We start from the raw sequence: 27,710 nt of genomic DNA on the forward strand, positions 1-27,710 counted from the left end.
GGAGGTGAAAAGTTAAAATAATCACACTAAGTTTTTAAAGTAAAATCTATCTTAATGTTCTTCGACAAAAATCTCGTAACTTCAACTATGGCTGAAAATAAATAAGGGGGCTCCGTTGTATCATGGAAAATAAAATTTAATGTCATTACTGCCACGTGCGAACGAGAAATGGCATTTTGTGTTTGGGTAACGAGGGTGGCATTTATTGTGTGACTTTAATCCTTGTCCTACTAAAACGAACTAAAACACATTAAAATAATAAATATACTTAAACAATTAGTATTTGAGACTTGTAAAAGGATTAAATAAATAAATAAATAAGTATATACTTTTAATTAAAAATGTTATTATTCAACATAAACAGTCACACAAGTTGTGTGACATGCCACGGAGGTGAGAATTCACATGTTGTGAACCAAAAATAAACTAAAGTAAAAATTGTTATTAAAAAGTTGTTTGCAGGTTAAAATCGATATATTTTTGATGATATATAAAAAAAGCATTGTTAAATAAATTGTCCCTAAATGTTTTTACTGTAAAAGGCGTGTGAGAGAAAAGTTACTTTTAAAGAACGACCCTTAAAAGCATCAGAAAAATGGCGCCGTTGCTTGATGCCTCTAAGGTCTAAAGTTATCTTAAGAGCCGAAGTCAATAGTTGTTCACCGTAAAAAAGATTAAGCGTTTCTAAAAAATAATGGGCAGCTAATGTGCTCAATTTCTGTCCGTAACATATCTTGCAAAAACCTTGAACGTTTTCCGTTAAAAACAGTAACCTTCCTGAATTTATCCTTAAATCTTTCTCAAGAGTCTAAAACCTTCAAAGCAAATGAAGCTCGTTTAAAGTAAATAATCAGATCCTTTGAATGATTTACTAAGAATGTTCCAGAAGCATCAACGCAACCATGGCCACAGCTAAGGCAGAATTGCAAGTAAAAACCAACCATCTCTCGTGCCTGCAATTCTTTCCATGCAAAGCTGAAGCTATCCAGAGACTCATTAGCTCGCATTCAGCTTAGTCAATCTTGACTGGCCGTAATTGAACTAAAACCGATAACTTACTAATCACGCTGAGTCAATCGTTAAGCCGGTAGCTAAAAATAGTTTTCACAACGGTGAACAACCTGCATTCGTGCAATTTCTAGCAATTCAAAATAATTTTTTTCCAAAATATTTGATTTTACGGGAAAATAGACGAAAACCCATGAAATCTCGAAACGTTACAAGGAAAAAATCAGTAACGTCTCGAAATTTTTTCAGTGTTTATATACAAATAACACAGGAAATAAATTGTCTCTAAACTGAGCTTAAAAGTAGTAATCCTTCATATTCGTAATAAAAGTGTGATACTTCTGACCCATGCTTTGCGCATTTCGCAATGTCGCTTCTTTTCACTAAAATCTGTCGAAAATGTTCCCCAAACTAAAAGCTTGTTATTGCGAACTTCTTGAAAGACACACCTGTTATTTGCAAATACACATTAATATCTTAAATGTGCTGCACAGGTAATTTTGGTCATCTCGTCTTGCTCACATCCATTGGAAGATCGGATTACGCAACTGCTTCTGCCATCAAAATTTGCAAGCATGACTTATAAGTATGTCTACGGTTAAATAGGGATTTTAGGGTTTCCCTAGATTAGCTGAACGTTGTCAATTAATTTGCTTATAAGTCTACATTTGTGTGTTTTTCTTTTTAAATTAATTAAATTTGTGTGTTTTTTTTCCAGTAGAATACAATGTTACGTGTTCACCAAAATGGATGATTGTAACAGTAAACGTAAATTCCACATCTGCAACAGTGTACTTAGAAAAGCTCAAACTATATCCAGGTAAGAAATATTAAAGATATATTTTCAGTGTATTAATAATGAGAGCAAGTGCGAAGAAATTAATTTGAAAAAAAAAATTACATTTGCTTTAACACTAGATCTGCGACGATCTTCGTATGCCTAAAAATACAGCGGGGTCATTTTGAACCCTGAGAAAAAATCTGCATATTTTCCTAAATAATGTTATATCTTCGTAAGCACTTATTACAAATAAACTTATTTGGAATAAATGAAGTTTATTCACAGGATGCGGAGGTTTTAAGGATGCATATTGAATCATTTAAAGAAGTATAAACCCCTTAAAATTACCAGCGCTGTTTCATTAACATTTCAGAAACTAGCGACTAATGCTCTCCTTTATGTACAAAAACATGATAAATGCTTCAAGTTCTTGCAATGCTACATTATAAAAGGTATTTTTTTAGGATATGCTTTGTTTCAGTTCAATATTCCTGAAAGTCAAGGAAGGATTAAACTTTTTCTGAAAACATACAGGGTTAGTTAACAAAAAAAAAAAGGTTTGCTTGAATTCAAAATTATCCCTCCCGTAATTCTAGTTTCCAAAGGTAGCTAATATTTTTACGTTACTAAAACACCGTATTTGTAAATCACAAAATTCATAAAGGTCTTTAATCGTTGTTTGTTGACACGAAATAAACATTATATACTTATTTTGTAGTACGTTTTTTTCTTCCAAACATTTAAAACATTCATAAATATGTATTGAAATTTTAGTTTTACTATCGTAAAGTTGTTTACAAAAAGTTTAATCCTTTTAAAATTACTCAATTTATTTTGTTGAAATTTTATATTGTTTTACTACATTTTAATGAAATTTGTTTTGAAATTGAAAAAGCAAACTGAAGAAGAAACTAAAAATATATTTTAAACTGAAGCGAACTATTCAAGTTCAAAAGTCTTATTTTTTGTTATGGAGAAAACCCAGAAGCAAATGGGTGTAAAGGGGAAAAATTAAGTTTCATATATAGCTAGTTCTATTGGGAGGATACATTCTCATCTGTTTTATAGCATGTGGTGGTAATACGAGTAAAAGTTAAGGCAGGTGTAGCTACACAGTATGACTTAGAAAAACTTTCCAATAAAATCCGCTCTACTTTGTATGGCTTCATTTTGTCGATCATGGTTTTTTGCTTTATGTTTCATACGTACTAAGAGTTTAAAATATGATTTAGGTTGTTCGTATCTAATGCTACTTAGCTTTTTTAGTCATTCATTAATCTACACGCAATCGTCGTAAGAAACCGTCAAAGTAAAAATTTTAGATGAAAGAAAACCAGTGTTTCTCAACATTTGTTCACCCGAGCACCAGCTTTTTCAAAAAAAAAAAAAAAAATCATGGAACGGCAATGGTTTCTTTTTTCTTTATTATTTTCTTTTCATTTTTTTCTTTTCTTTTTTTTTTTGGAAACAAGAAAAAAAAAAGCCATGCATTTGCTGACCGTTAAAACATATACATTTATTGAGATTTCTTTCCTTTTTTCTTCCATTTTTCTTTTCGAAAAAAAAAGACCTCTGGGGTCTGCCTCTGGGACCATTAAAAAGTAGTGAAAAGATTTTTGCTAACGAATGGTTGTTTTCCAGATGCTTTATAATATAATAATAATAATAATTAATTAATTATATAAATGAAACTTTACTTGGTGTTTAAGATTTATTGCAAAATTTTAAATGTTAAAAATAAAATAAATATTTTCATTGTAAAAATTATGCGTAAGTAATAAACATAGTTGAAAAAGCGTAAAACCGAACGAAAAGTACTCACGTGAAAGATGTCGTATAGGATGATTATATTATAGTGCGTTCTTTTCTTTCTCTCTCTTTTTTTATTTATTTAATTATTTCATTTATTATTATTATTTTTTTTTTTTTGAGTAAAGAATTTTTTTTCAAAAACCACTGTGGACCGGTCAAACTTTTCTGCTGAACTTTGCCGGTCCGCCGTACGACAGGTTGAGAATCGCTGATCTAAACCCATCTACAAACTGTTATTCCATATTAGCTCGCAGAAGTAGCAGATTCTCTCCCGCAATCTGCAATCAAAAGTTTTTAGGAAACTTCCAATTGGAAATTTCTGCTGATTGCAAAGACCCAGAAAACATATTTTGTATATTTAGTAGGTTTGCTTAAAAGTCTTAGAAATACAACTGATTTTCAATGTTATAAAAAAGTAACCATTTAGTGCTTTTTTTTTAATCAAACACAAATACCTTTGTTTGAAAGACTAACACCTATTTTAAATCCATACAGACAGGTAGCTTAGAATTTAAATTGTGTGCTATTAGTTTGGAAAGCTCTTTTTAGAGAATATTAGCTTTTATATTAACTCTTATTATAAAAAAAAATGGTCAATTTTAGAAAACTTAGTAAGTTTAAATACAATTTTTGGTGTAATATAACTGATTTTATAGTGTAGTGTGCTACTATTAATTCATATGTAAGCTGATTTGTATTTATTCATAAATTGTACTTTGTATTCAACCTTACAAAGTGGAAAGTACTTCAATTTACTAAGTTTATATATCTTGTATTACATATTAATTTACTATTAAATGAACCTGGAATAACATTTTTGACTATTTAAAAATATAGTACCTACTTAGTTTGCAAAACATGTTGTGAAAGTTATTTTCTTTAAGCTTTAGGAACTTTTTGTATAGGCCTACTTTGTTCAGATGCTAAAGAGCGAGTGTTGGAGAGATGTTGATTTAGAAAAAAAAAATGCGAACTAACACACTTAGTAAATTTAGTAAATTACCACCCATTAGCCAGGGCTAAAGCCTTCCTTAAGAAGTTTTCCATCTCCAGCTCAGTCACTTTCCTATGCCAGGCTGATGAGTGCTAATAAGCACGAAACTGCAGTCCTCGGCTGGAAATGACTGAGCTGGCGGTGTATTTCATACTTAGTAAATGTTTCGTCATTTTAAACTACGGCTTTTTTTTTTTTTTTTTGCAAAAGGGCTGTGCATAAATAATTGTTTCCACATCTTTGACCCTCCTCCCTTACCTTGTCATGAAGTGTCATGCTTCACTTCACCCCCCCCCCCCGTTTGTCACGTGTCATTTTTTTTTTTTGGCATAATCATATCCTTATAAAAATGTGTAATGTCATTTTTCTTGCTACCCCCTTCTCTCCCTCTTTTCACAAACTCACTATTTCACGAATGCTCCTCCCCAAAGCGTGACATCATTTTTAGACAGCTCTAAACCACCGCTTCTTAAAGGCAGCTCCCTAACTAGAATTTTCATGCGTACTCTTTTGCTTTCCTCCTTTTTATATCGAACGCAGATGGTGTTACTCATTCCTATTTCATGCTTATGCACTGAAAACGATAAGCACTTTGCATGCCTCTTCACTCATACATTTATGAAGATTTAATTTTTCGTGTATTCCCTTTTTTCGATGAGCATTTTTTACTGTTATCAGTGCATTTAAATCTGACAAGTTAAGGAAGTTAGCAATAAAATCTAAAAAAAATAGTTAAAATTAATTAAATTTATTGCGTTTAAGACTAAATAAATCATAAGATTTAATGTCTACGCATGCAATAAAACCTAGTTTTGTGCGGTAAATATGAGTGCATGAAAAAAATGCTCAAAACCTCATGAGTAACTATAGAAAATAGATTTCGTCACCCAATTGGTAAGTTTATTATTTTTAACATTTCGTGCGAAAGATGACTCCAAACCTTACAAAATGAACCGGACTTTTTTTTTATTTGAAAGAATTCAACAAAATTGATATACTTTATTTTCTCTCAGTCTTTTTTATCTGATTTAGAAAAAACGCATGCGAATATTTTTTTAACATTTTTTGAACACTTACTTTACGCTTACAAAACTGCAAAAAACGTATTACCATTACTCTTAGCAGTCTGACGATTCACGACGTTTTTAGAGGTAAAATGATTCAAATTAGCTTTGCTCAACTGAAGATAATCGTTTTATATATAACTTCGTCAATTATGTTCTAATTTAATTGAAATTTCCATATGCGGCACAAAAAAAAATGTGCAAAAACAATAGCACAAATTAAGGTTGCACACAAAAAAAAAAAGACTGAACTAGAGTACACTCAGATAAGAATGTATTGTGCATTCTTTAATTTATGTGTGTTAAAGTTTCCTTTTTTTTTAGGTTGTCAGCCTGAACAACTAGAAGGAACTACATTTTTATTTAGGTTGCCTTTAGATAACATTTATTCATGTGGTACAACAAAAATGCTCAATAAGCTTACGGTAAGTTGTTCTTAACTTTCATAGGTATAACTGAAATGTTTTACTTTAATCTTTAAAAAAAATTCTCGTTATTATTAAAAAGTTGTAGCTTTTTTAAACGATCACTTTAAACTATTGAAATGGTGATATTTAGCAGCAAACAACCCTTTTCCAGTGGTAAGCCTTTTAGAAATACCAACCTGGGTAACGTTGTTTACACCTACGCTGTTGTCCCTCTACGCTATACAAAAACTATAGTAGTACCCAATGTTAACAACTAATTAAAAAATATTTGAACCGAGTTAACAAGAGAAAAAACAAAGTTCGGTTCGTATGAAGCTCCTTGCTTTTTGCAATATTACACTTAAAGCTCAACCAGGTAACCTGAAAAAGTTTGAAAATAAACATAATAGAATAACAATTCGGTGGTTTTTTTCCCTCTCAATTTTACATAATAATACTCGATCTGTAAATATTTCTTCTCATTTTGCTGAAATAACATATGATTAACTCAGATTTAAATGGAGCTTTGTTTGCTCTTGCTAAAAAAGCTTCATTGACTTCGTAAGCAACGTTTAAGCAATAGGCAATTGACATTTTTAAATTTTAGTTTGCGCCAAAATCCCCATTATGTTTTTTAATCCACTATTATGTGATTTTAAGTCAGAGGTTGGTTGTGTTGTTGAACTAAACGTTCAGAAAGTCCAAGAATTACACGACACCCTCACTTGTGTTCGAAGATGTTTTACTACAATGATACTTCTTTTTGATTAACTTAATGCATTGCAAATTAATAGAAAATAACTCGAAAAGGCAAGTCATTTAACGAAAATAAAGACATTGTTAAATAAAGACAACGCAATATCTTTCTCATTTAAAAAAATATAATTAAGTCGAATTTTAATTTATTTGATATATCATTGTATCAAACAAAGACTCTGTTCTTATAGCTTGAATTTTAGTAAAAAACACATAAAGAGTTGTTTTAATAAACGTAATTTGTTTATCATATCAATGAATCATTTGCAGTTATTTAATGGGCATCAGATTAATATTTATTGTTTCTTATTAGTTGAGTTTTGATTAATATGATTAATGACTTTTCAAACTTTAAATATTTGACTTGTAAGCGTTGCCTTTTTTTTTGTTTTGAATTTCTAAAGTACTAGCTGTACACGACGCGCGTTGCTACGCCAACAAAAAAATACATCATTATACTGATTTTCATGACAATCGGTTGAACGGGGCAGAAGTTGCTACTCTGCAGTGCCACCTGGTGGCGAGTGGCTTCAATGAGCATATTATGCACCTTCTCCGTGGAAAAATACATATATATAGCAATTTTCATAATAATCGGTCCAGGTATCAAGTGAAGCCGTGACTGTACTCAAATTTTGTACTCACGCAGTTTGCAAGATCAATCAATCGCTAACAATATGAAATAGAAAAAGTTTTAAATCCCCCCGTTGCATGAAAAGCCATAAAACAATAAAGAAAGAATTTATTTGTTCAAACTCAAGAAAAATGGCAACAGCTAACTTCTTATCAATGAGATCTTTCACGCGAATTAATTTCTGCAGCCGATAATTTTATTCGTATTTATCCAATGGATTGTGACTTAAATTGGAATAAAAAAGGAACTATCGATCGGATTTTTTTCGAACTGGTCTATAAACATTCCCAGTACCAAAAATAACAAACGGTGAAAGTTTCAGCCAAATCTACCGGGTAGTTTTTGAGTTCATGGATGACATACAGACAAACATTCATTTATATATATATAGATCAACAATTATTGCATTCTATACAAATAAGGCAAACAATTATATTTCTTAAATGATGAAACACAGAAACAAATTAATTGCGAAAATCTTGTCATGTGCTGTACTTAATCTTGTATGTGTACTTTTTTTGTGTTAAGGAGGGCATCTAACTGAACTGAAAAACTGCAATATGGTTTATTAACATTTAAAAAATAATTCAAGGCAAAGTATGTGTTTGTTATTTTTTACATTTTTAAGCGTCTAAATAACTAAAATAAACGTTCCCTATCTAAATAAAAAAATAAGCACTCTGAAATAGACTTTTTTTTGTGGTGAAAATACTGAAACTTAATCACAAAGCAAGAATTATGAACAAATATAGCAGTAAGGATTTTAACTGTACAGCGTGTATCAGATTTAAAGGGACGAAAGGAAAGCACATCTCTAAAAGTTGTTATTGCTTTGTTTTAAGATAGTTGTCAAAGTTTCTATAGATGATCTTTGCGCTACCTGCAAGTGACATGACAAATATCTATGCGGAACTTTAATTCTTGCTATCTTCATCATAGAGTCATCTGCTGTTTTGCAGTGATGCTTACATTTCAAAAGAAACCCTGAAGAAATGGAAGTACATACGCTTTGTCTTTAACAAAATCCTATAGAACCACTCCATCTCAAATCACCCAGAAAAAAAAGGATTTTGTAGCCTATGATCGCAGATTTTTATAATCCTTGGTGTACCCATAATTTCTATGGTAGTTACAAACAATGCTTTACCACATGTGATATGGTTAAGAGATTTCAAAGATTCTCAAAGTTTTCAAAAAATTTCAGTTTCCGTCAAGTGCTAAAACTGATCTACATAAGTGTTTGTTTTTTCAGTAAAATATCATCTTTGGTTTAGTAAAATCCTTTCAGTGAAATGATTTTAATTATATATCTTGTTTTAGGGCGTTCGCATTTATTATCACAGAATCATGGTTGAACATCCGAAAGAAGAACTGCAGATGATTTTGGTATCATGCAGTTTGCCTCCTACCCACAACACATCTAATCCAGAGGTGATGCTGACCAGATACCGTAGAAATATCCTCCCAGAGAATTTTGTAGAGCCTGAGTGAGTCCACCATTTCTCAAAAAATATGTTACCGTGTGTTACATAAGGGCCATTCCACCGTCACGTGCGGGACAAAAATACGCTCAAATTTCAGTAACATTTCATCATATCTCTTAATATTTTAATGAAACAGGGGTAAGCATTTTTTTTAATCTTTACATCTGATGTAAAGATACTCCTGACACGATTATATTTTTATTAAACAACTTTGTGATTCAAAGTACCTGACACAATTATATTTTTTTGTTATTCAAAATAAAACTTATTTACATGAGTCACATGCGGGACATCCAAAGTCAACCTCTGGTAACTTGCTTGTGAATAAGTTAATATTTTTGCTCTATTAATACAAACAATGACGAAACAAATTGTAGATTTTGAAAGCTATGGTTCCAACGTAAAGGAAACATGTCTCATTAGTTTAGAATAATTATTTAAACCATAGAAAAAAATATGTATATGCCCATTCCATTGAAAATGGTCGTTTTGTCCCGCACGGGACGGTTGCTATATTTCATAAAAAAGAAATAATTTTTGAAGTCAGTTTTTGCTTAAGAAGTCACACATGCGTTTGTAATGTCTTTAGCAAGAAAATTTTGTTCATCATCATTTTAAATTATTATATTTATGAAGCGTCACGTGCGGGACAAAATTATTGTTTTTCGTGGAATGGCCCGTGAACAGACTTTTATAGAAGTATCTGATTTTTGATGAAGAAAAAACAATTGAAAACCTGGAACGTTGGAATTTTAATCATCTTCAAAGTGATCTGCTTGCAGTACTTCTTCTAGCGGTAATGCTATTGCTGGAAGCATTCCAAAAAAATCTGTTTTTTGGAATGTAAGAGATTTTTCTGGACCTCGATAAGGAAATTTCAAATGTGTCCAGACTCCAGTTGAAAATTACTCGTCGAGCCCTGAATATCTTGAAAACGACTACTTTTGGGCACGTTTAATGTCAGAGAAAAAAAGTTTAAAACGTATACATAATTCTAAATCCTTTGTTAAATAACCATATTAATCATAATGCCATGAAATTAGCAACTTATCAAACGTTTTAAATTTTTAAGGATCTCGCTTTCGAGATCATAATCAGTATAAGGCTGTTTTCAGCTCCGCAACATTGACAGAAAATATTGCTAAAGTGTATTATCGCGATTGCAGTAGAAAAACCTTTTACAGCTTTTTTAATTTTCAGTTTTCTACTGAAAATAGAAATGAATTTGAAATACATGCTATCAATACGCATGAAGATACATTTTAAATCACATCAGCATTAGAAGCGATCTTTCCACGTTGACAGCAGAATGTATTAATGAAGTAAATTCTGAAAATTTCAGAAAATCATCGAAAAACGTAGATTAAAAGTAATTTTAGAATTAACGTACATCAACGATTTTGCCAATTTACTAATCTATCGTGTTCCACTAAAGTTAATAAATCTGGCAAGATAGAGCAGAATATATTTTTAAAAAAAAGAAGAACTAAACCCTTCATTATATTTGAACATGTAAAAAAAATCTTCCATTAATTTTTAATTAAAAACTATGATTACGAAACAGACGATATTTTATTAAGAGAGAGAGAACATTTTTTCATTTCATCTTTTTCTTTCAGAATCTACATAATTTTACAATTTCAAAGCAGACGGTAATTAGAACTGTTAAAGACGTTAGACGCGTTACTCGATCAGTTTAGGCTATTAATATATGAAAATGATACCCAATACAATTCCAGAATTATCATTATTAAAATATCATTGCTGAAAAAAGATAAAAATATGCAAATAATTACCTAGTAATGCAAATTTATTCCAGTAACAGCTAAGTCAAATGCTTCGAAGGTTTTTAGCTACAAAAACAATAACCAAAAGTTTAAACTTTACACAATAATACCTCTTAATACCAGCAGTAAATCTAGTGAATGAGCAAACACTTTCAAATGACACTTTTTAGGAAATGATGTGGGCCATGAAATAGTTGAGGGTGATTTATCTTACAGGATTTACAAAATTGCCGTAGATTCCCTTTATCGAGGAAAAAGAGTATTTATAACAATTCCTTCCAATCCATAAAATACTTTAAGACCGTTTATGTCAGGAGAGGCTAGTGGCTCTCACTTCATTGTAGAAATCCTACTTTGCTTAAAAACCCATTTAAGACTATATTTTGATTAGTTTTATTAGCTTCTTCATGCCAACTAATTTTAATATTAATAGGGAAAATACATAAATTGCTTGAAAGGTTTTGGCCATGAAGAAAATTGGAAAAGTGATTGGAGTAAAACAGTTTGGGATGTTAAATTTTTATTTGGTAATACTTTTTTCTTTTCATTTCACTTTACACATTCGCATAATGAGAAATTATGTTTCCTCAAAATTCTCATCTTTTTCCCTTCGCAGGGAAGACAAGTGAAAAGGCGAGTAACTGAAAAAAATATTATTATTTTTCATTATTTTATTGGCATCATTTAAAGTATTTGAATATTTATCACTGACATTTGCAATGTGTAGGTTGAAATACTTCTCTTATAATTTAAGAATCGTCTAATATAATTATATCTTCGAATTTAAGCATGTAACCATCATATCTCACTTTATACCATTACTATAAAAAAATCTTGCACGATAATTAATCAATGCACAAAATTAATCTTTAGTTAATTTAATATTTATGAATATTTTCCAGCCATGTGAACATCACGGATTACATTGTTGCGCAGGCACCAGTGCCATACCTTAACATCGCCGTCCGGCAACATGGCCGTATTTTAGACACGACGCTGAATGTTCAACCTGGAACACCACTGGAAATGCTTATTTATCTGGACAAAAAAAGTGCTGGTAAGCTTTTTTTCTATTAGATCACAAGTATATAATTAAGAAAAGAGCAATCAGGTTTGATTTTTGTTCGTGTAGGGGCTAACAAAATAAAGTAGAAACAGTGTTGTGTTTATAATCTTTTAAAAACATCGTTGTGCCACGGATATCTGACGGACAAACTGGAAGCACAAACAGAATGCTTTATTTTGAAGTAAGTACGATCAGCAAAACTCATGAGCAGTAAAATCTTGCGCGTTCTCGCTGATCCTACCTATTACAAAATAAAGTCGTCGGTTAAGGCTGGATTAATATTGCATATCATAAGTGTCACAGATTTGAAACGCCACACAATAATGACGCTGTGGCTCATTTATAAGATTTGTGACATGACTTGACTACTTACTCAACGACGTCATTGCACCACTTTATTTGTGAATTTTAAAGTCGCGACTGTTGAGTCGCTTTGTGACCTTACCATGGAATGTCATTCCTAAGTTTTTGCAATGTGTTGACTAACTTAGCGTCGTTTATTGAATGTTCCATGACCTTTTTTTGACCACCGCACGTGCTTCACATAAGGATCCCTTTTTAGTCACTATGCTGTTAGAGTAATTACGTAGACCAAGGGATACTTGGAAATTGCTGAGGGCCGTTAATTAGGACAATGTGAACGCTAAGTCACAACCTTAAAAAAAACTTCTAAAATCATATATATATATATATTTTAATTTGTTCAAAGCAAGGTGGTTAGTACCGTAAAATAGGAAAAAAAAAGTTTTTATTTTTTCAAAATATTTAATTTTAGAGCAAATGATCTTAAATTCCTGTTTCTAGGTAGATTAAAAGTAACCCATTTTAATTTTAATAGGGCAGGAATGAAGTAAAATGTCCGTACTTTTAAATGCGATTTTTTCAAAATTTCAATTTAAAAAATGTATGCTCCGTTTTCTAGACAACTTGTTTGCATATTGCTTTGAATTGTTCACCATACTTTAGTTAAATGTTCATAATTACACTAAAGCGAAATTTTTGCTTTGAGAGTCACACTTTTTTTTTCTCCTAAACAACTGTTTTAAACAACGTTGGATATTTCCTGTTATTTCTCGGCACAAAGGTATTTCTTTATTGCTTAACTGTTTTTATGGTTTAAAACAATTTACTTTTAAAATTTAAAAAGTGACTATTTGTAACAGTTACCTTAAAATATCACTTTAGTAGACTTTTATATGTATCGTGGAAATACTGGAAATTGTAAGCATCTATCGTTTAAACTCTTTAAGGAAAAGGTACGTGAAAGTTAGCAATTCAATATTTCACGAATACAACATACCGATTTCCCTAAAATCGAACAATCTTTCAAGCAATAACTTCGTTAATGTTAAAATGTTATAGATGAATACATGATGTACGGAGTTTGTAAGAATTAATATTTATAAAAAATTCAATTGCTATTTTCTGTGAAAGACAACAGAGTCTATTTAACACTTGTGCAGTGTCCTCTTTTCTTCTCAGTGTCCTCCGGAGCCATAAAAGAGCTATATGGAGGTTGTTGCTAGTCGTAATGTCTATAAAATTTTTACATTTTTGATTCCATAAAGCATTTTTCATCGTCAGAGGCATACAACTTATGATTTGCGACTGTTAAAACCGAACATAGTAAGCAACTAAAAAACGTTTGTTTTTGAAATATCTTGAAAATAAAATGTCAAAGGTGGACCAAGACATTCTTAAACCACTAAGGTTTCCTTTACGACTTCAGTCTTTACTGCAGTTAGGGAAACTTTGTAGGGTTAAAAATTCTCGAATGTTTCCATAACTTGATTGCAGTTTTTGACATACTGTCAAATAAACTGAAAGGTAAACATAAGGATAGTATCAGACAAAAAGATGTTTTTTTTTTCATTATTATAATCGATATAATAGCATAACTTGTTGTTTTATAGATACTTATGGGTTGCTGACCAGTTTTCTAAAGGTAACAGACAGTTCACCAGAACAGGAAGAAGTGATAATAATGAACGGGTAAACCTTATATGTATACTTAAAACATTATTTTGTATTATTTCAGGATTTGAAAAGTTTTTTTATAAAAATATTTGAATACGAACCTAAAAAACATCTGTTATAGTTTGTGTTTCTTTTGTTCAAGATTATAAAAGTGAAGACACATTTATTGCTCTTAAAATCACAAACTCTTGTTTCATTTCACAATTTTTTCATTTTGCTTTTTCGATAAAGTAATTATATCGGATAGTTTTGGCAAGTTATTAGGTAAGAAAATTGCTAGAGACTTAGTTTATAATAACAAAGTTCTTTTAATTTTGTTGTGTTTTAAAATTGAAGCTCTGACAATTGTTTAATTAAGAGATTATTTTATAATTGTGAAATCAAAATGAATCTGTCATCATTTTTCAGATTGTTTTTTAAATATAATATTTTTTCCGGTATGGTAAATGTAGGGGAGACCGGGGCAAGATGACTATGTTAACACTTTTTGTTGTTTATTAATTCATTTTTAAGGATAGTAAAATTAATTTCACATGAGCTGTTAGAGTAGTCCTTTGTAGTACTAAATATATTACCATTTAATTTTTCAAATAAAAATAACGAAGGATATTTTTATTTTTTCATGACCTTAACAAATCGTCATCTTGTCCCAGTACTGGGGCAAGATGACTTTGACCTTGGGGCAAGATGACAACGTTGAAAAAGGTTGAACACATTTTATGTTTTAAAAATGATAACTATGTTTCTACATCTTACAAAAATCAAATTAAGCGTAACCCATTGGAGCGTAATGTAGAAGTGTTAAGTTGTGCAGCGAACAATAGAAACAAGTAAAACTGCCATTTTAATAACTGGAACATGCCTTATGCCACCACTCTTGACTTTTACAGCACTGGGTCCGTTCTGGAGGGTCACAATATTCCTCTTTACAAGCAGGGCATCTTATAACCCTATTTTTTTTAAAGTTGATGCAACTGAATTGCTTGGCATGAATTGGACCTAATAGACTTGGACCTAAAGGAATTTAGTTTCAGTTTTTTTATTCCCCTTTTAGCTTTACGAGCTAATTTTCCTTGTTTTTTAAAATAATCCGTTTTGTCCTTCCGCTTTGCTCCTTGTTATGACATTTCTTTGATGGGTGTGCTTGTAAGAATATTTGAGCTCAGTTCTATGCTTTTTTTTTTTACTTCCTTTTACAAAAGAGGAAGTATTATATTCGCGAAAAAATTTTCACTCAAACATTGGCCTTAATTTCCATTTTGCTCCGAATTGCTTTTGAACCGAAAGAATGTTCAGTTTATTTTTCAACCCGACCACACGTGGATACATGCCTAGGAACGTACAGATACTCGAAATATCCATTTTGACGATCCCCGAGTTAACTACAACGAGTTTTCTCGTGACGTCTGTATGTACGTATGTATGTGCGTATGTGGTTATTTATGTCGTCCTAGAAAGTTGAAATTTGGTACTTGTGCACCTCCCTTTTTTGGTTGCATTCGGATGCTCCAAAGGGGGTATTTTGCCCATTTTTGGGGAAAATCATTGTTAATTTTGATGTAAACTCAAGTGGTGTTATAATTTGGCGGACACTTGGCGATATATCGCCAGTCTTTTGGTCGCCCAGTTTTTCGCCAACTTGGAGACAAATTTGGGGATTTTTTTTTTTAATCTGGTTTTAATTTGGCCACTGTTGGTGATATTTAGAGAGTAAACTACTGAATCACATCAAAACTACCAATAATGAGAAAATGACATTAAATTGGAGTAAAAGGAAGTCATGTGATACACACATCAGCTCGTTTTTTTTTTTCTCACATTGAGTTGCTTTATGCAATGCATTGAAATCAAAAACACTAACAGGTTTCTTTGGTGCATCGGAATCGGCATTTGCCATAACTTCTGCTTCGTCTGGAGGGTTTTTATTCTGCATTTCCACTCCCAAGGTCTGAGGATTAGCACTATTATTCTCAGTTTAATCGCCAACAACATCATAGTACGCTAAAAACAAGAGAATTATGAGTTTTGATCTCTCATTTTTTAAACCCTTTATCGACATTTCCAACTGTAGCTGGTTTGAAGTAAGCGGTGCTCAAAAGCCCACCAATATTTTTGTCTGTGATAGTTTGTCCTACATGAATGATCATAAAAGTTGTCACATGCTTGGCTGTAGTAGGTTTTCAATGGGCAGAAAAATGACGCATCAGGATCTAGAAACGATGCGATGTGTGGGGTGGCAACCCAACAGCATGATAATGTTTCTTTCACTGCAATATAAGATAGCCTGCAAAGTTGTGCGAGATTTATGATTGTCAATAATCAACAGAGCAGGAGATTCTTTGCTTGGTTTAATTCAGTCAACTAGTCATTTGGTCAACTAGTTTATAAATAGCCTCTGGTCACCGGCTTTTGAACGACACCTCCCTTGATTCAATGCGTCCTTTAACCTCAGAAAAATAGCGCAAAGGTCGCGTGGTAAAACACGCAGACAAATATGCGTTTACAGGATTTAATAAAGTGGACAGCATAGTTAATTTAATAATTTCTGAAACACGGGGTAAGAAGACGAGCCCGTCATCTTGCCCCTGACTGCCTGTTTGAACGAATTCTTCTCCAATGCCATAAAAGAAGGCGATTAGTTGACATTTATTCATGGTAATAGGTAGTATTTAAACTTAGTTACTCATAAATACTAAAGAGACACGATATAACTTATCTGTATGTGTAGCAGAACTTATTTACAAATGCATAAAAGTTAGATCGTGGCAACGGTGAACAAACAGAGCTTCAGAACTAACACAAATATGGTGATTGATTTCAGCGTCTCTATACTATTGCTGAAAGAGCAGCGGATAAGAAACCTTATAGTATGCAGTGGATTCTGTTAACTGGGGGGAAACGGAAAAAAATATGGAATTCGTCATCTTGCCCGGCTCGTCATCTTGCCCCGGTCTCCCCTATATTAAATTACAACTTTTGTTGTAGTTTTGGCTAGATAACATGGCTTAACTAAATCCAACAAACAAGGTTCAACATATTTGTGAATAGATCAATGCAAAAGAGGAATTTGTAATCTACTATGTACTGTACTTAGACGGTGGCATACGGGAATATTAATACTGTCACCTCATGAAAGCAGTTAATGTTGCGAAAAAAGTCATTTACGTGTTAAGCATAGATTAATTGCAAATTATTGAAAAAAAATTATAATTGTGTAAATCAAACATCATCAAATTGCTTCACTATTTACCAAGTATCAGAATCATATCGTAAATAAATTATATAAATAAGTAAGAAATTAGCGACTATATATACTATCGAAGGAAAGTCAATGCATTCTTCAAAGTTGCTTCGCCTCTGTCTGTCTGTACCACTGGTTTATACATAGATTTGGTGTCTGATACACTTACACAGGTTAATGACGATCATTTTGATTTTGGTACAATTACTAGTAAATAAGTACAGATCTCAGCAAATGTATCTTCGGGAAAATGTAGTTTTTTTATTTTATGTTGGTTGTTAAAATGCACAAAAAAAATGTTTATTAAAAATGTTTAAGCTTGTGTCGTTTAAAATTTGATTTGCTTTCAAAAATCCCGAAAAATTTATATTTTTAAAATTTAATAAATTACTCGCTTTCTATGTTCCTTACAAATAAAAATCATTGCGCACGGAAATAGAACACATTTGTTCGAAAAAAAAAACAAACAAACAAACAAGCGACAAAAAAGGCCACATCAGGGTCAAACACATTATGCCGACCTTTTGTGAAACATCCTGCAAAAAATAAAGCTGTCCTTAGTAGCTTACAAGTTTTCCATTTTGATCGTTTTGGGAATTCCCATAATTAACCTTGTGTTGGTGAGCTTTGAAGCGTGTTGTTCACATGAATGTAAGTTACATTTGATTTTTAAAAGTTATGTCGCATCATTTCAAATTTTCGCAAGTATGTGTTTGAATGAGAGGTGTATTGCGGATAAGATTTGACTACAATTTCAGAAGTTTCGCTTTTTATACAATAACGGTTTTAAATGACGACTAAAGCGTTGGGGTCGTGGGATTATGATTTTGCATTTGCTATTTAGAAATTATCATTGTTTAGATTTTTTAATAATGGCTTTTGATGAATTTTATAAAAAAAAATTATCATTATTATTATTTTTAAACATACAAGACTTTTTTTATTTTTTTTTTGCTTTTAGATTTCCTAAGTTTGCTGGTTAACAGAATGAAAGAGATAATATTATATGCAACCCGTATTCGTAGTTGACTGTAACGTGTTATAATATGAAAATAAAATCAAATTACTTTATTGCTCACTAAATCCATTTAGTGTTTAGCTTCATAGTAATTGGTACATTGCTGCCTGTTGATGCTATCAAATCACATGAAATAGCGCTTCGCATTTTTTTTTCAAAACAAAATTAAAAAAAATACATATTTTTTTCTTCGACACTCGTATCGTTTGCATATTTCGCATAACAACAGCAAACATACGCTTACGTTTGGTACGTATCATAATATTTACAATATCTTTTCAGGAATGGGTTTTGTCGAAATCTTACTAAAAGTAAATGAACAACTCGTGATTTAATATTTCTTTTAAGTGTAAAATGCAGCGTTTATTTTTTATTATAGCTGGTCTTAGCATTAATAGCATTTTCCCACTTTTTGTTTCCTTTATTATTTTTAAGGGCAACTAATTTAGAAAAATTGTTTTGGTGACATATATTTATTATGTTGCCCGTGTCGGCTAAAGATCGCCTTACATTTCAACTTATTTTTTGCTTTTACATGCAATCAAAAGTTTAATTGTTATAACCTTTTTCTTTCTACAGATGTTCCATTGATCCATACATTTTTGGCAACTTCCAGTCCCTAGAAAATGGCGATGCTCTTTCTGCCAAATTCCGGGCTTTCAAATTTCCTGATGCCAACTATGTCCTCTTTGTTGGCACAGTCAGCGTATGCCTTCAGCAATGCAAAGGCGTAAGGCTATATATATATATATATATTTATTTTTTCAATATATAGTAATTTTGGGTTACCTTAAGGGAAAAGGATGAGCAATTAGAAGTTAATGTTTAGCAATTAATCACTTATTTTTTTTCAGGAAATATTAATATATTGTTATAATTGTGAAATTTTTATTTCGAAGAGAACATAAATCATATAAATCAGCCTATTTCAACTTGCGTGGCGTGCCATCTATATCCATAAAAGTAGAGCATGAGCATGTTGCGAAAAATGATGATGTAAAATTGATTGTCTTTCTGAAAGATAAACGATTTAGACTAGTCGACAAAATTATGAACGGAATTTTTAAAGGTTTGTTTTAATAAGAATTTAATTAAGTTTCGTTTTACTTTGAAGAAATAAAAAATAAGTCCTCAATTCGATCTAAATCCCCTTAGTATAGCATATAGAAATAAATTAATCGAAAATTTTATTTTTAACAATATATAATTTATATATATAATTATTACATTAAATATGTATAAAAGTATGAACTCGAAGATAAAACACACTTAAAACATTAAAATACTGCTCAAATAAGTCCATTCAAAACCTTAACATAAAACAAAGTTGCTATTACGAACTGTTTTTTTTTAATTAAAACTATAAAACAAACAGTTAAAACATTAATTAAAATGAACTCGGATGCATGACATTCTATAATTCGGGTACTAACTTTTACACAAATGCAACTTATAATTACCTTATATATATATATCAGGTTACGTTATTCCACTTAACAATCAAGTATTGAATTAAGAAAAATCTTGTAGAAAAACTCAATCAAGTAAATAATAACCCAGTTTATACTTAGTCCATTTGCAGGGAAGCGACATTATTATGCATATATTTGCACTTTATTCCCAGAAATTTTAAGCTTTGACTGTTAATTATATTCGAATATGAGGACTACAAGGTCTGTTCTGAAAGTAGTAGGACTCATTTTTATAAAAGAAAATTAATCATGGAAATAGTACAAACGCTTCGAATTTTTCAAAGTAGCATTTATCTGCATCTACACATAGTTGCCAATGAAATTTCTAGCTTTTGTATGCCTCCAGGGACACCTGGATCGGAATGATGTTTAGTTTCCTCGTCGAGGTCTGCTGAACAGCTTCTACCGAGCCGTAATGCTTCCCCCTGATCGTGAATTTTAATCTGGGAAACAGAAAAAAGTCTCGTGGGGGCAAGTCAGGGCTGTATTGTGCCTGAGGTAGCATTACCAAGTTGCACTGGGCCAGATAATCCGATACACAGAACGCACACTTTCCTCGTGGGTAAGTTTTCTCTCATGATTTGAAAAACGTGGATTTGGGGGATGCTCAAGTAATTAGAAATCATTCTGATACTCAACCTACGATAACTATTCAGTAAATTTTTCTCTCTCGTCACATTTACGTCAGTTTTACCGGTTCAAGGACGTCCGGAGTGGTTGTCTTCCACTCTTCCCTACCGTCCTGAAAATACTTGTGCTAATCAAAAACAATCGAGCTACCCATGGCAGCATCCCCAAAGGCCCAATATACATTTATAAATCTCTTTGCCCGTTTTATTAAACTTCACACAAAATCTGATCGTGTATCGCTGTGCTCCTATAAACGCTCCATGAATCTATGAGACGAGGCGTTTCGACAGGGGTTCACAGTACAAGCGACTTGCTCTCTTCAACGTCCGACAGTAGACTGTTGATTTTTACCAGCATTCCCAATACCCCCTCTACTGATCCTGCGCGCGCAGATCATTTCACCTCTGCCTGTTCGCCCAGGAAACTATCAGTCTTACTGCTTTCAGAACACACCTTGTATAATACGCGTGAACATATATTCAACCCAACAACACGTACGAAACATTATTCTTCAAATACAAGAAAACGTTTTAGAAAATTGATACTCCATATTATGATACACAATGGCTTCGTGTATTCAAATACATAAAAATAAAAACCAAAGTTTAAAATTTTCAGATTAAAAAAATATATATAAGTAAAAATGTCTCATTTGTAGAAATGGATTGATCAAATAGTTTCAATAAAAATATGATTTTAAATTGTATAAGTTAGATGCCTTTTTGATCTCTATACTGTACTTGCAGGTGCCATGTGGCAATGGTCAGTTGGGCTACGGCAGGAGAAAGCGTTCCATACCTACAGATATACCTCTTGATCCAAACAAAGTGTTTGAAGTTGAGATGACCACATTTCTCAGGGTGGATTATGCCCCAGAACATTTCACTCTTAATAAAGGTAAGTTATCCTTAAAGATTTTACACGGAAAAAATATAAAGATGATTTTCTAGCAATTGTTACGGCGAATAACATACACTGTACATTTAAAATATGTTAAACTGATTTTAAAATAATTAAGACCCTAAGATTGTATCAAATATATCGAAATGCTTAATATCGTTGGGAATTTTCGCAAAAGCAACTTTTTGTTATTTATTTTCTAAACATTTTGCTTAGAAACAGGTGTTACCCTTTCTATTGGAACATAAAACATGCATTTATTTTTCCCGTTAAAACTTGTATATTCGTTTCACTTCATGTTCATCATCACTTTCACATTCGTTCATTTTTCGTTTTCTGGAAAAAAAAAATAAGAAATTTGCCAATTTACTATGAAATACAGTAGACCCTCGTTTTACGCGGGTTTATTTTACACGGTTTCGATTATACACGGTTTAAGATTTGACACTTTTATTTTATTTTACGCGGATGAGCTTCGGTTTTACGCGGATGCGGCAATGCAAACAGATACAATTGTCCCCTCTTTCAAAATCCAAACCCTATTTTAACACTAGTTTTAGTTCTCAATTTACGCGGTTTCGATTTTCGCGGCGTTTCCATGGAACGTAGCCCCAGCGTAAAACGAGGGTCTACGGTATTCTACAAATTTTCCCGATTTTTTTTTTATATATATATGATCAGATTATATGATTAAATGGTCAGATTTGAATTAAATATTCACACTACATCAGCGACTATTCGAATTTTGAGTATTTAAGATTCTCGCTTCGAGCATAAATCTTTGTTCACCGTGAAGGCACCGGATTCTCAAAGTCAAAGGTCTTTGCATTGTTAATTATTTCGTCTTGATTATTTTATGATTTCTTTCCCTAAGTAAAACTACTTTTCAATTACTTTATCTTATTTCGCTTCGTAAAACTAATTTAACAGACGTGACAAGTTAGCTTCTTTCGGTGAAAATATGTAGTTGAAGATAAAAATTTCATTCCTTAGATTTAAAAAAAAAAGAATTTTCAAGTACTGACACAGATTATTATAACAAAAACGGGGAAAAAGCTTATATAATTGGACTTTTCCCAAAAGGGTTATTAGAGAAGACAGACCATATATATTTTTTACTTTATTTAATTGGGGACAAATACAAATTTCATTTAGGCATGCAAAATTAGCACTATAAAATTATTATAACAAATATTGTTTTTGACTGCACACAATTGATTGAAACCAATTTATCTGACTACTGAAACAAATTAATATGTTTTTGCTTAATATATATATTAAACAATTCCATATACGGGGCATTGAGAAGCAAATGGATGGATGTGGCAAAATTAAAAATATAGAGATAACCAGTACAAATGGTAGATGAACCTCTCTTCTGTTTTGGGGCAAGAAATAGTACTATTAGCCCTGGTAGGTGCGGTAATACAGTATAATTTAGAAAAAAATTATCCTACCTAGGACTTTATCTTTAAACGTGTTTTATTCAAAACTTGAAAATGTCCACTTACATCCCTTTGCTTCTCACTGCTTCATATGTAAAGCAAATTTTAATGCTGAAACCAAATTTCCTTTATCTTGTTTATCCCAAACTTTACAATAAAGGAGCTGTCGAATACAGTTAAATCGCTAAATATAGTGTATTTTAAGCACCTAAACCCATTACTCTGACCACATTATTAGTTTAGATCGATTTACCTTGCAAAATATACAGGGCTTGATTAACGCATAGGCGTACTAGGCCTGAGCCTGGGGCCTCATCTTTCTAAGGGTCCCAATTAAAAAAAATATATATGCATTGTATTAAAAAAAAATCACGTTCTTTTTGTGAAAAAATACAATATCTTCTTTAAAATAAATGTTAAACGTTATTTTCACATTATTTTACGTTTACTTAAAGTGATAGAATACAGAAGGCGGCCTCCAAAGCGTTGTGGGCCTTGGGCCTCACTGTTAGATAGTCGAGCCCTAAAAGTATATATTTCTTCAGTCAGCAGGTCCATAGAGTGCTACATATTGCCTATATGCGTCACAATAAAGTTTTTATTGCAGCGTATTACATTGCATATACGCTGCTTTCCTGCGTATTACATTTTACAACGTTCGCTTGGATTCCTTGGTATATATCTAGCTGTTTTTTCTTCATATATAACAAGCTCCTCTACATTGAAAATATATCCCGTTAATTCGTCTGAAGAAGCTTCCAAATAAAACGTTCATCTCATTCAGTTTTTTTTTTTTTTTTTTTTTTTTTTTTTTTTTTTTTGAGGCTTTATTTCATGTCTTTAAGAAATACTTCTATTTTTGTATTTGTATTGATGATTTAACTAATAACAATGAATATCTTTTTGGATTTAACAGAAAATGAATAATAACGCCTATACATTGAAATGCAGTAAGATCATTAGGGTGGTTAAAAAAAAAAAAAAAAAAAAAAAACTTTTTTTCAGCTAGAGACCAGGACACCTCCTACTTTTTTTAGACCTGCTAATAGTATTATGCTGTAAAATGTTTAGCTTGTTACTCAAATTTTAAGAGGTTGCTCAACGACCCCTTAATTTAACATTAGCAGTTGCATAGAAATTGCCACAAATTTAGAACAAGTAATTTCCCCAGCTGTATTTTCGTAAATAAATTATTATATTGCAATGTATATGCATATTGCTGGTGCATTTTATAATATGTAGCATTGTTTTTTTCATTTCAATGTATTTTTTAATCCCCCTATCCGTACGTATGAAATTTGGGGGAGGCGGTTGCGCACCCTCTTTGAGTTGAAATAGGAAACTAAAATTAATTCTTCCAGTATATTACTAGCCACAAGTCTAAAAATATTGAGGGGTGTCCTGTTATCTAAAAGAAACTTGTTTTTTACATGTATTTTTGAACCACCCTAAGGATCATCCATAATAAAAAAAAATGCTTCTATATGCTGTTTTAATAATCTAATTTTAACATTAATTATGTCTAAATATATAATAATTTTAGCTTAAAAAACACTAGACATGCATCATCTAATCTTTCTTTTTTTTCGAATTGAATAGGTGCGCTGAAAGGTGATTTTGTTTCACAACAGAAGAAAACGTCTCAAGTAACTAACATCACTACTTATAGCACAACAAACGAGATGGCAGCGCCTCTTGTCAACAGTGCCATATGTTCAATAAGTTGTCCAGTCTCTCTCCTTGCTGTACTTATGATTATACAGTTACACAGTCACATTTGTTGGATGAACTGGAAGTGAACTGTATTGCATCACGTGTGATTTAAAGCCTAATATCGCCAAGTTTTACATCATTACCCCAACAGGGTGCTTCATGAACTACTTGAATAACTCATTAACTATGGACTCGTGCATTGTGTTTGTCCTGTAAGCTGTTTCAAGAGGTGTAGCTTTTTGTTTTCAATGTGTATTTCTTATAGTTGATTGTTGACAATTTAATTTGTGTTAAACTGTTTCTTTCTTTTAATTTACTTTGTTGTTTCAGAACTACTGATTAAAAACTTTTTTTACATACCAACTAAGTTGCCCGGCTTTGCACGGTCTTCCTCGAAAATAAAAGATCAATCAGACTGGAACGAAAAATAAATCTGTAAAATTTCCCGACAGATCGTGAAAAAATAACCCAAAAGGAAAATGTTTAAATTTCCCAAATACCCCAATAAGCCGCGAAGCAAAAGTAAACACTTTATTTGGTTATAATAGAGAAAAAAATGATCACAAATCTTTCTTTTCGATGCATTAATTCACGTTAATTAAAACTGAACTTGCCACAGGCGATAAATTTGAGATTTAATATTGTCACAAACCTTTCTTGATTTAAAAATGATTATTCCCTTTTTCCCGGTGACTTTACAGCGTTGGTGGTTTTAAAGCGTTGGTGGGTTTTTTTTTTTTTTTTGGTGGTGGGGGGAGGAAGTAAATCTGCTTCAAAGGGGTATTTTTCACTGGCTTTTGAATTAGACTGAAATCAAACAGTTGGATGATTATTTCGAGTGGGAAAAGCCATTTTCGGGTCCTAAAATTTAAATCTATACGGTTCATTACTTTTTTGGCTTTTGAAAACCCCCTACGTTCTTTCTAGGTTGTCCAAGTACATCCCTGCCAAATATTGCCGAGATCCGACGTAAGCTGTCGATTTGTATGAGGAACATACTATCATATATACATATATAATAAATGTTTTATTTTTACAGAGTAGGTAAAAAGACTAATTTCAAACCATGGAGATTTTTTCACTATGATAATGCATTCCAAGAAGTAGAAAAATTGTGCATTTTTATGCATGTGCGCATGCGTGTGTGCATAAGACATATATGTTGCATTCTATTCGGTTGTATATGGAAACCATGAAATATAAAAATACACGGAATAAATTGAGATAAATTTGAATATTTGCTATTCAAGAAGTAAACAAATAAAAACGGGAAAAATACTAAACATTACTAGAATTTATACCAGAAGTTTAACGTGTTTGATGTTATGCTCCACAGCCTAAATGTAAAAATGCAAATAAATGTGAAATTTAAAAAAAATCGAAAAGGAAGAATTATTTCCCCTGAGCGGATTTGTACTTAATTATTCATGAAGCATTGATAAGAAAAATATCTTTTAAATATGGCCGTGAGTTCAAATAAATGAATCCTGCGGTTCATTAGGTTTTAAGATTGAGAGCAAATTCGTTCGAAATAGTAGTTTCTAATCTTTTTATTTAATTGCATGTGTTATATTTTCGAATGTTAATTCATTTCAGTGTGAAGAGCTTCAATTTTCGTTAATTTAGTGGAGCAAAGTAATGAACGAATCGAAATGCAAGTGCCAACAATTTGACTTGTAAATTGTTTAAATTAAGTTATACTTGATACAACAAAATAACTATTTAAAAGTAGTACATTTATTTTTGTACATTATTGCATCTTTGCAATCAGTTTCAACAAATCCAAATCAGTTTGCACTATCCCAAATTTATGGTTTGCATGCTTCATCAAAAGTATAAAGATTTTTTAAATGGAAAAATTACCTTAAAAAAACTAAATTAAGGGGGGGGGGGAGTTAAGTAACAGTCGGATTTAGTCTTAATTAAACGACTTAAGAAAAAAAATATTTAAAAAAAAAAATCCCTCTTTTTTGTTAAGCTCATTTATTTATTTCGAATACTTTGCTGTTGTTGAGAAAGGTATTTTATTACTTCTGAAAATTTCTGAATTATATGTCAGCTTCGCGAGGCAAAAGTAAACCTTAATTCGTTTCTATTTTACAAAAAACGTTTCGGACATTTAAAACTCGTATGTCTTATTTTTACGGATAATACACTGAAAATAAATCATTTCTTAAAATTGACTTATTTTGGAGGATAGTGTACTAGTGTAGCGTGATATGTTTTTAAATTACAATAAAATTATTTAAATGTAGAGTTATATTTTTATATTGTTAAAAAAACAGGTATAATACTTGATTCAAATGATGTTAAAAGTATTGTGTAATTAAATCAAAACTCTAAGAAAGTACGCTTTACAGAGTTAAAAAAAAAAAAAAAAATACGTTCATTTTAAAGTTAATATGATAAATATTTACAGTTGATGTTATTTCCAGGTTTTTAGGTTATTTTCTTGAAAAATGTATTTTAGTTCTACTTATTTGTGATATGCTTTCATATTCAACATTTTTATAAAGTTTATCAAAGAATTTAATTTATATTTCTATTAGTAACGAAATGGAAAGGCTCCCTTTGTATATGATATTGACTTTCAGTATCTATGGATGAAACTCTTTTTATGCAATGTAAACAGAGCGCAGATAGCTCAAATAAATCCAAAAGTATCTTTTGATAAGAAGTCAACGCAGTTAATGCATTTTGATTTTGTGTTAACATTTGTCATATTCTTAGGACAGAAATGAATTTTTTTTATCTTGATGAGATATTCTTCACCTCATGATAGAAATAAATCATTTTTAGTAGCCTTTTTTAGTGTTTTTTTTTTCCTTCTATTTTAATTTTCTACTTTTTCTCATTCGTTAAAGTTTCTTTCTGAAACTGTTAGATTTTATGATATCCTATTTATTTCTCAACGTGACAAAACTACAAATATTGATCAAATATTACAAATAGGAGAAGTTTAGACGTTTGGTGAAAAATGAGAGTTTACCTTTTTTATGATCATATTAAAGTTCTACCCCATTCATGCATTCTAAATAGGAAAGTTTTAAAGAACCACGGGACTCGAAGTGAAATTCAAAACTCATTTCCAATGTCGGAATGTTTCAAAATGTAAATTATAAACCTGGGGAAAAAAAACAGGTACTAAAAATTGCATTACAGATGCAGTTTTCAATGACTACAGCGTCACCAAAAAAACTACGATCACTAAGTTATCTATAGTGACAAAATTTCTTAATGGGCTCATAATGAGTGTCATGAGGTAGTATCCAGGAGTTTAAGCTATTTGGCACACAAGTACGGCATTGCAACATTTATTTCAGTTGAGATGTCAAAAGATTTTACACTCTCAAAAAAAACCATCTAGTGTATAAACTGTACATGTATTATTTACAAAGCTACAGGGTGTCCTGTAAAAGATTGACTGTTTTCAAAAATTTATAACGGGTAAACGGTTAATGGTAAAAAAATATTTTTTGCAGAAAATTCACATGGTTGGCCATAAATTTCATCTTCCAGAG

General features: G+C 31.5%; 1 protein-coding gene across 1 annotated transcript; it reads left to right on the plus strand.

Annotated features, from left to right (window-relative positions):
- Window positions 1-1,737: 1,737 nt before the first annotated feature.
- On the plus strand, window positions 1,738-24,309 carry LOC129221362 (uncharacterized). Its single transcript, XM_054855832.1, has 8 exons — window positions 1,738-1,828; window positions 5,984-6,084; window positions 8,777-8,943; window positions 11,630-11,784; window positions 13,707-13,785; window positions 18,609-18,759; window positions 20,878-21,028; window positions 24,076-24,309. Exons 1-8 carry the CDS (start codon window positions 1,759-1,761, stop codon window positions 24,273-24,275), a joined length of 1,074 nt encoding a protein of 357 aa, XP_054711807.1. The 5' UTR covers window positions 1,738-1,758; the 3' UTR covers window positions 24,276-24,309.
- The last annotated feature ends 3,401 nt before the right edge of the window (window positions 24,310-27,710 follow it).

The sequence above is a fragment of the Uloborus diversus genome, chromosome 4, assembly GCF_026930045.1.
Source record: "Uloborus diversus isolate 005 chromosome 4, Udiv.v.3.1, whole genome shotgun sequence".
Classification (NCBI taxonomy): Eukaryota; Metazoa; Arthropoda; class Arachnida; order Araneae; family Uloboridae; genus Uloborus; species Uloborus diversus.